At 47.6% G+C, this 10,163-nt stretch overlaps 1 protein-coding gene across 1 annotated transcript in view; it reads left to right on the forward strand.

The window, feature by feature from the left end:
* The first annotated feature begins 52 nt into the window (after positions 1-52).
* Positions 53-10,163, forward strand: part of LOC135828771 (rabankyrin-5-like) — a 24,609-nt gene continuing 14,498 nt past the window's right edge. Inside the window, exons 1-8 of the mRNA XM_065341197.1 lie at positions 53-273; positions 1,007-1,208; positions 2,671-2,931; positions 3,565-3,688; positions 4,597-4,746; positions 5,358-5,489; positions 6,319-6,411; positions 10,101-10,163. The exon at positions 10,101-10,163 is cut by the window's right edge and continues 140 nt beyond it. Coding sequence (XP_065197269.1) covers positions 261-273; positions 1,007-1,208; positions 2,671-2,931; positions 3,565-3,688; positions 4,597-4,746; positions 5,358-5,489; positions 6,319-6,411; positions 10,101-10,163 — 1,038 coding nt within the window. The 5' untranslated portion in view covers positions 53-260. The remainder of the gene's footprint in view (positions 274-1,006; positions 1,209-2,670; positions 2,932-3,564; positions 3,689-4,596; positions 4,747-5,357; positions 5,490-6,318; positions 6,412-10,100) is intronic.

Consider the following 10,163-nt stretch of genomic DNA (forward strand, 5'->3'; position numbering starts at 1 on the left):
TACAAAGTGCTTTTTTGAAGGTGAGTCCAGTCTTGATCGCCGCATGGCTGAATGTTGCTGTTTGAAGTGTTTGGAAAGATGCTAGATTACAGATCTACACATGATCGTATTTTTCTTGAGGTTCTGGTTCGGTGAGCGATCATAACAGTTACTAATTACATAAGGCACTATCACTGGAGCGGTGCTTTGTGCACTGCGAAGCTGAGTGGCGACTCTTGGGTACGAACGGATAGGCCCTGTGCGGGCCTATTTCAGGGTCGATGGCAGCCGAAGGTACAGTCTGGGATAACTAATTTTGTTTGCAATACCATTATAAGGACGAAGCAGTACACGTCTTACTCTCACAATAGAGCAATTTGTTGAACTTGATAATTTTAAAATGATCATAAGAATCTCGACTTACCTCGGAATTTGAATCCCGATCGCATGAAATACTTACTTTTGATCTTGTTTTCAAGTGTTTGGAGTAAGCAGTTTGCCTCTGACAAGTTAGATTTCTGAAGTACGCTCATTACACTGTATTATGAATTCGAAGTAATAAACACGTGCATTTGCAGGTGTGTTGTCACACACGTCATTCATGAGTGCATGTGATGACGTTGTAGACTGCTGAGATGTTTGCATTGTGGATGCACACGGTCACTAGTACCGTAGTATTTGGCTTGTCGAGCACTGCTTAAACTACACAATGTCTGAGCTGGTTCGTGACTGTGTGATCCTTGCGATACCTGTATGGAGCGGCAGGTGTTCACGCGTGCTCATTGATGTGTTAAAACTCAAATGCCAAGATGTGTTTAGGAAACCAATTTGAAGGGCGAAAATTTAACCCGGCGCGAGTTTTCTAAGAGAGAATTGGCTGAATGCAGTCACTAATTGATGCGTGCGAATTTGCCCGCTCGTGTGTGTGTGTGTGCGTGCGTGTGTGTGTGTGTGTGTGTGTGTGTGTTTGCGCTGCTGCTGCGGCTGCTGCTGCTGCGGCTGTTGTTGCTGCTGGTCTTGTGTGCAGGGTTCGGCGGTGGTGAGGCGGCCAAGGCTCAGCGTCACCTGACTCTGCTGCGACAGGAGTATGTTAAGCTGCAGCAGAAACATGCCGAGCTGGAGCAGAAGTATAGCATAGTGGCGTCAGCGGCCGGGCACCTCGGCACGGATCATTACGTCACGCGCCTTATGCACACCATCGAGGAGCTCTTTGATCGCGAGCACTTCAGGTAAGTCAATAAGTAGACAGTGCTTATCCACGCTACATTACTGCCGGGCGTCGAAGAACGGAGCGCCGAAGAACGGACAGGCTAGAATTCCACCAAGCACATCATGCCAATGTATACACGGTGACTGGACCGTGAATTGACTGTAGTCCATGACAATAAGAACGGTCTAGGCTACAAGGCTGACCTCCCAGTTCTTCGGCGCCTCACAGTACTGTGTTGATTATTGCCCGTACGGCCACCGATGGTGGATGCAAGGTTGTGCAGCATTTCTTGCTGTGTATTTGTGTCGTCCCTCTCTAATCCAGCACTTTATAATCCAGCACCCTCGATAAACCAGCACAATTTTCAGTAGCCAAAATGTCCTCTTCATGCATGTTCTAGCAGAAAATCCGATTTGTTAATCCAGCACCCTCCCTAATCCAGCAGATTTTCCGCGGCACAAATGGTGCCGGATTATAGAGGGACCACTGTATTTGTGTTGTGTTTGTTCTCGACCTTGTTGAACAGTCCGGGTCCGGTGACAGAGCACGTGTTTTCACATCATCATCACGTGTTGTCACAGGTTCTGCTACTACGAAATCCCACTAAATGTGCATGCGATTACCTGTCTGTCTTCCATATGCTAATACATGTGTATGGGTAGCACTCGCCCCTCATCAGTCGAGCTTGAGTAGGCGGAGGAAGATTGTGCCTGAAGAGCACCACATTTATATTGCTTTCCATCCGTGCAGTTCTGAGATCTAGGCACCCTTCTGCCCTAAGCCGCTTTAAGTTTTCTTTCTCATGAAGTTGAAACCGATATTCTTTTCTAGCGTGTTTGTTTGTCGTAGTAGTCTATCTGACAATGCATTCTTGCCCAGCAAGAGACTTAGAATAACTATTGACATCTCATGCGGGCGGCTACACTACCTTGTGTTTTACACTACCAACGGACCCGAAAGGCTGTAAATACCGCTGTCTGGTGATGGCTGAAATGCCTGAAACATGAAGTTACAGCTAGACGGCCGTCGGTGTCTGTTGTTTGTGTACAGTGACTACACTCAGACCTTGCTTATCCGGTCCGCTTTTTTCCGGATCCCTCGCCACCCGGAAGAAAATAGCTGGTTACAGATCTACAGCATGCGTGATGCATCCGACATAATCAGTGTTCGATTATCCGGTTCCCTCGTCTATCCGGACATTTTCGTGGAAAACGGATGTGTGCGGTTAAGCGAGGTCTGACAGTATACTGCTCTGCGCGTATGTGCACCTGGATCTGGGGGGAATCCGGACGTGGGCAATTTATCCGTGCATTTGTGCATCGAGCACTCTGCTTCGAGCTGCCTCGACCAGCCCTGTTTGTTGCCTTGTGTTCTTTTCTCTTATTCTTCTTTGTCTCACACACATCCAGTGATATCACTGTCAGCCGATTTTGTGTTTAGTGTCTTCTTTACTGTCTTCTTGTTCTTTCACACGCTTCCAGTGACATCACAGTGAACTTGGACGGCCGTAAGCTTCACGCACACCGCATCGTGCTGGCCGCTCGCGGTGGCGTGGAGCTCTGGGGTGACCAGCCGCTGGCCGAGATCACTGAGTTTGAGCTGAAGGAGGTCAGCTACGAGGTGGGATACGCCCTAATGCGATGGGTGTACACCGATCGCTTGGAACTGCCGCCGCGTATCGATTTTGTTCTCCAATTGTTGACGGCAGCCGCCAAATACAGGCTTACGTCGCTACTGAACAAGTGAGTTAATTGGTAAATTCCTCGTTTTCATCATGTTTGCTTCAACTTTTCGAATAGTTTTAAAAACATAGTTACTTTACACTTTTAGCATACCGGTACGTGTGTGCGTGCGTGCGTGTGTGTGCGTGCGTGCGTGCGTGCGTGTGTGTGCGCGCATGTCCGTGTCTGGATGTGTGCCCATTTTTGGCAGTGAGCAAGTCGCGGCGCGCTGAGTCGTTTGACACCCCGCGCTCATTCATTGCATGCAGCATCGGTCGTAGTAATATATCGCCTATAGTGATAAAATGATCAAAATCAAACACCAACGCTATAGGCGATACCAAGAGTACATAAACCAGAGTGTGCAACTGTGCATATCAGATCTGAAACAGCGCAGCTCGTGCACTACGTCACCTTGATGAGGTCAGCCAAGCCGGGACTTGTGTACAGCTCAAATTTTCGTGTTTCACAGCCCGGAAATCAGCCAATTTTGCATGATTTTAGACGTCCTGTTTTAGGAGTTGCACACTCTGGTTTATGTACTCTTGGCGATACTGACTGTACGAGTGTGTGTCCATGTAAGGCAACTGTGGACTAGCCGCTAGCAGTGTAGTGCTAACATACACGTTGTGTATTTTCTTCACTATGCTGCAGGTGTGAGAATGGCCTGGTATCCATGGTAACTGTAAAGAACTGCGTCCGACTGTTTCAGGTGGCCAATGATACCAATGCCAAGGACCTACGCAAGTACTGTCTGGAAATGATCACCAACCATTGGGTAAGCCCTTGGTGGTGGTGCTGCTGCTGCAGGCGATGCCACTGCTGCTGCTGATGCTGCTGCTGCTGCTGGCGATGCCACTGCTGCTGCTGCTGCTGCTGCTGCTGCTGCTACAGATAGGCCCTGTGTTTATGATAGAGATAGTACAGTACGTGCGCAACAGTAGGACATCACTATCATCAGTTGCACTATCTCAGGAGTGGTAGCTGTAGTGGTGTGATTGCGTGACCGTGTGGTGTATGTGTGTATGCGTGTATCAACAGTACCAACAGTGTACTACTGTAGAAGCAGAAATTTTCAGTGGTGTAATATTTTCGGTATTCTCCAAAATCGGTTGTTTGGTGGAGGGAAATTTTCGGTAAAACCCGTTTTCCAGGTAAGTTTACTAGTACTAAATGTATACAGTACCGGTAGTACCGAAATTTTCGGTGCGTTTTATTTTCGGTAAAATTTGTCGGCACCGAAGTTACCGAAAATAAAACGCCACTGAAAATTTCTGCTTTTACAGTAGCAGTAGTCTGAAGTACTAGTATCACCCCACATGGAAGTATTGTACTCTTAGTTGTTCATGGACATTGAAGCAAGGACTATCAACTAAGTATCAAGCCATCCGTTCTCCCTGTACTGTATTATACACCATCAGTGCCATCTCTGCTGGGCGATCGAACTGCCCATTCCTCGTTGCCACTGCCACCGCTCATGTGATACTGTGTGTGTGTGCGTGTATGTGCGTGCGTGTGTGTGTGTGCGTGCGTGTGTGTGTGTGTGTGTGTGTGTGTGTGTGTGAGAGAGAGAGCGTGCGTGCATGTGTGTGTGTGTGTGAGAGTGCGTGCGCGTGCGTGTGTGTGTGTATCGGGACTGCATTCATGCCTTGTTGTCATTGACAACGCGCGGCGGGCGCTCTGCAGGATGAGTTAGACACGGCATGCTTTGCGGACATGAGTGCACAGCTACTGTACGAAATGTTCAAAGACAAGACACACTGTCCACTGCATCTGGCAATCCAACATCAGCGTGAGGACATTGTATTTCTCTATCTCATTGAGTACGACAGTGAGGTGAGTGCAATGCTGCTGAATGTCTCTCTCTCTCTCTCTCTCTCTCTCTCTCTCTCTCTCTCTCTCTCTCTCTTTCTCTCCCTCTCTCTCTCTCTCTCTCTCTCTCTCTCTCTCTCTCTCTCTCTCTCTCTCTCTCTCTCTCTCTCTCTCTCTCTCTCTCTCTCTCTCTCTCTCTCTCTCTCTCTCTCTCTCTCTCTCTCTCTCTCTCTCTCTCTCTCTCTCTCTCTCTCTCTCTCTCTCTCTCTCTCTCTCTCTCTCTCTCTCTCTCTCTCTCTCTCTCTCTCTCTCTCTCTCTCTCTCTCTCTCTCTCTCTCTCTCTCTCTCTCTCTCTCTCTCTCTCTCTCTCTCTCTCTCTCTCTCTCTCTCTCTTTCTCTCTCTCTCTCCTTTATTCATGAAGATTTTCTGCAGACTGTCATGTAGGACGTATGTGGGAAGAAAGTGGTCAAATTTCTCTTTGCTGCAACTGTAGTATTCTCTTATTGTGTGTGTGCGTGTGTGTGTACCCGTGTGTCTTTATGTTGTGTGTATGTGTGTGTCTGCGCACATGTCTGTCTGCGTGTGTGTTACGCTCACCGTGTGTTCCCCCTCCCCCCCCCCCCCTACCGTGCAGTTGTCGGCCAAGCTAAACGAGCGCAACGAGGCTGACTCACTACCTATTGAGCTTGCTCTACGTGTGCGCTGTCACAGCATAGCTGAAACACTCGTCAGTCACGGCTGTAACCTGGATATGCCGAATGACAAGGTAAGCAGTTGGTTTTCAGGAAAGAAAAGGACCAAGGAAGTACGATTATTGTTATTAACAGCCCTTTCGCTTTGACATCACTAAGCAGCAACTGAGCTTGGCTAGTTTTCGCTTCGGCCAAATGGAAGGGAGAATGAGGAACGAGCTGGGTCAATGAGCAAGTACACATTACTCTATGATGTCCACTGACACCACCAGTTACTCGATCTGCGGACAGAACTGTTTTGTCCTTTGTGTACTCATCAGCGCAGCACAGAGAAAATGAGGCGTCACCAGTTATATGTACAGTACAGCACTGGTCAATCAGCTCATGCGATAACATTGCATGACACCGTTGGTGTTAGGGGACATTATAGCGTAACTTGAATAGTTCCTTGGTCCTTTTCTTTACTAAAAATTAGTCATTGGCTCTCCATCCGAGTCTAATCATGTGATGGCCTGGATTTGTTTTGATTTATTGTCGTTGAAGCGGAAGTTTTTTTCATGGCAAGTAAGCTTTGAGGATGTCAACAGGCAATACATGTAATTTCAAACTCTATGAGAGACTGATAGGATTCAAAGCTGTGGTGTAGCTATACACAGTATCAGTATGAGATGATTGTACCTGTAGCATGGTGTGGTGGGAGAAGAAAATTGTATCTTAGAAATATCACCTAAACTAAAGTGTGTGTGTGTGTGTGCGTGTGTGTGTATGTATGTATGTGTGTGTATGTGTGTGTGCATGTGTGTGTGCATGTGTGCATGCGCGTGTGTGTATGTGTGTGTGTGTGTATGTGTGTGTATGTATGTGTGTGTGTATGTATGTGTGTTTGTGTGTGTGTTCCGGCAGGCTGGAGGTGAATGTCTACTACACTCCGCCATACGTCGAGGTGACCAGTACGCGGCCGACTTCTTGATCACACGTGGTGCTAGCGTCAACGAGGTAAGACAGCCGCAAGCATTATACGTCACGGGTTGTGAAAGTAGCCTCCGGGAATCCGTACCCGAGATGGCCCTGGAGACCGCGGAGCTCGGAATGGATTTTTCGGGGCAGAGAGACAAATGGATTGATCTGTGTGTTTTTGTTTGTACCTTGTGACATGACGTGCATTTCCTTACTTTTGGTGTATTGGTAGTTGTTTGTTGCTGCCGACTTCTCCAGTGCTGGCAACTTAAATCCGACCCCTTAGCGGTGCGTTCACATTCTAGCGGTCTCTGCTTCGTAGTTTTACAATACCGTGTTGGGTCTTTGCGATGTGAGCGCACCGCTCAGGCCAGTCAGGGGTCGGATGTCAGTTGCCAGCAGTGTAGTAGTTGTGTAGGAATAGAGTAGGACTTGTAGTAGCAGCGACGGTAGTGTGGACAGTCGCATGGATCTGTGTTGAGAATTGCACGGCTCCACAACGAAACGGTGGCGCAACAACTCTTAGCCCACAGGGCTGAAGCTCCGAATTGGACAAAGTGAAGCCTTTGTCAGAGCCATGATATCATCTCCTGGACTGAGCATGTCAAGAATTCCTGACGTTACCGTAATGGAGTTGTCGGATATTGAGCCGGGATATGCTCGTGAAACAAAGGTGACGAAGCCATCTGGGGTGACGCCGAAAAGCACCTTCACTGTGTTTCTGCCTTTGTAGCTGGAGTAGGTCATGGTGTTCAGAGACAGAGACGATGGTGACTCCATCTCGAACTCTGCACAGTCCAGAAGAATGCGTACATTCGTGTATGCCTGCTGCACCTTGAAAGCAGCTGGCATGCACTGCAGCACACGCCTTCGGGACGGCCACACGAGCAGGGGATTGAATGTGCAAGCCAGAAGTGGAATCCATTTCTTTATAATCTTACTTGCCGGGACTTCTCCTTCAGCCTGAAACGGCGCTGAAGGTCTTCTATCTGCAAGCCGAAGGCACATCAGCACAAGAAGAAATTCATCGGCGGGCTGCAGCTGGCATGGACGTCCAGATCTCACTTTCTGGTTGAGGCGAGGCAATATTAAATCCAACAGAGAGTGAAATACCTTAACAGAAGGCAGGCCAGTATAGCAGTGCAGAGTGTCATCAGACTCTCAACGGTCTCTTTTCTGGAGCCTTCCTACACAAAGGATACAACTTGTGAGAGAAATATACCGGATATGGTTGGTACTTGCAGCACAAGCAAGTGTCCTTGGATGGCACCAGATCTTTTCTACTGATTCTTGTGAGCCAAATGGCTCGCACCGTCGGCTGACGAGAGAGAAAATGAAACTCGATCTTCTTTCCTTTTTCACTCTCCTTGTCGAGCAACCCCCAGCACAACAGTGATCATTCTGACCCATCCCGGGTGCTACAAATACTGTAATTTCACAAATTTTCGGAGTACTTTTATTTTCGGTACTTTCGGTGCGTCTGTTTCACACCTAAAATTTCAATACACCGAACAAACACTAAGGGAGCATCTCATAAGTTCGCATTTATTTTGCAAACGTAACGCATTTCGAATAGACTTTACCCCCCTACCTCCCCCCTCTATTCGAAAGTCTTATCGCACATTTTCTGTGTTTATCTACTGTACACGTCCGGCATGCCCCATGCTATGGTATACTTATGTACATGATTGTACATGTACATGTACATGGATATGAATGTTTTGCTAGAGCGGTCGTGAATGGCAGTACCACGTTTACTGAGTACAAGTACAATCAATGACATGTACACGCACATAAACATAGTTCCTCCACAACAACTGTACTGCTGTAAACGCTGGCCAGGTACATGTACACGGTTTGATCAGGCTGGTGTGACATTTGACACCTCTGAGTAGCCTGCATGCATGCAGTGCAAGGGTTAGCTGATCTGCAAACACAGGTAGATCTCCACCACTCATTTGCTGCAGGGATCTAGCACGGTAGTACAGACTGTAGATTGTACAGTTCCAGAAAATGTGCGAACAGTCATTTTTCTATTCGAAAAGGGCGCTACCCCCCTACCCCCGTTTCGAAATGCGTTACGTACAGAAACAAAATGCGAACTTATGAGATGCTCCCTAACACACATAATCCAATAGGGAACTGCTTCTCTGTACCGAAAATTTCTGTTCACCTAACCTAGCCTGTTGCCCTCATACCGAAAATATTGAGCACCGAAAATTTCTGAAATTAGAGTAACTGGACCAAAGGGAAGGAAACACACGTCGAGTCAAAAGGTAAAAAGCAAAAAGCAACCAATTATTTGTCGCTCTGCCCCGAAAAATCGATTCCAAGCTTCGTGTTCTCCAGAGCCACCTCGGGGAACGGATCCCCTGAAGGCGACTTTGGCAACCCGTCTATTGCGACATACTGTTGGGTTTCACTCTGTGGAGTTGTTACACATCTATCAGGCCATAGTAAGAATTATCTTTGATTCTCAAGTACGCGCGCACCGATTTTTGGCGGCGCACCGACGATTTTTTTAATTTCTATGCGCGCATGAAAACGGTCAATGCGAAAGGCATGAATCAGGGAGTAGTAAAATACCAGTATTTTTCTACTCCCTGGCCTGAATAACAAACATGTGACCATGTACATGTACGTATGTGTGACCTTATCTTTGGAAATAAAAAAATTGTGGGAAATAAAATTAAAAATCGCTCGCTCGCACCGATTTTCACAGGCTCATGACCTGAGAATCAACTTTATTTTTTACCATGGCCTCACACACATAGCCATATGGGACAGCCGTGCCATATCCAGCTCCACTCCACCCCTGCATCTATGGGACCGGGTTAGTTCCACTGTCCACATACCATGATCACAAGCCCAGGTTTGTTTCACCTCTGTCGGTTTGTTGCACTTTGCTTGGACGTAGCTGCCTGGCTGGCTTCATTGAATTGTCGCCGCTCTGGTGATTACTGGCCCTCCCGAAACTTGCTGCAAAATTTCGGAAATATGGCGGAAATATCCGCGAGGTAAAATGCCACAAATTGCGGGGAATATTGCGGATTTTGTAAATCAAATTGCGGGAATATTGTCATAAAATTGTGTAAATTGTGTCCAATTTTGGTACTTTTAGTGCGGTACGAGTCATGCAGAGTCATGCATGACTCGTGTGCAGCATGCATGACTCGTGTGCAGCATGCATGACTCGTGTGCAGCATGCATGACTCGTGTGCAGCATGCATGACTCGTATGCAGCATGCATGACAGAACAGAACGTGTGCTTCGCTGAAGACTAGTGAGTCGCAGTACTACAACTAGCTTACTCGATTGCGACTGTTTTCAACCGTGTCAACTCAACTGCCTGACACGAGCTTGCAAGACAGCTTTCCTCCATCCTCGGACAACACTCGACGCGAGCCTTATTTGTTGACTTGCCAGTCGCTGATTTGCCCAGAAACTTCTCCATTCCGGTGTCGATCTCACAAGTAAACTACAAGCACTGTAACGAGCTTGAAGAACTAAGCAACATTGAAGAAAGACTCGAATATCGCGGGTGCTTTTCAAGTATCAAGGACAGTTTTCTACAATAATGCGGATGATTTTTCAAATATCGCGGATGTCGCGGATTTTGTTCAAATCGCGGAAAACAATGCGGGGCGCGGAATCGCAAGTTCCTGGAGGGACAGATTGGCAGTATGGGGTGCTGTCAAACAAACTGGGATTTTGTTTGTTTTGCTCAGGTCACCACGGATACGAGAGAGAGCGCCCTGCACCTGACGGCGAGCTACGACTCCAACGCGGCC

Source organism: Sycon ciliatum, chromosome 12, assembly GCF_964019385.1.
Source record: "Sycon ciliatum chromosome 12, ocSycCili1.1, whole genome shotgun sequence".
Taxonomy (NCBI): domain Eukaryota; kingdom Metazoa; phylum Porifera; class Calcarea; order Leucosolenida; family Sycettidae; genus Sycon; species Sycon ciliatum.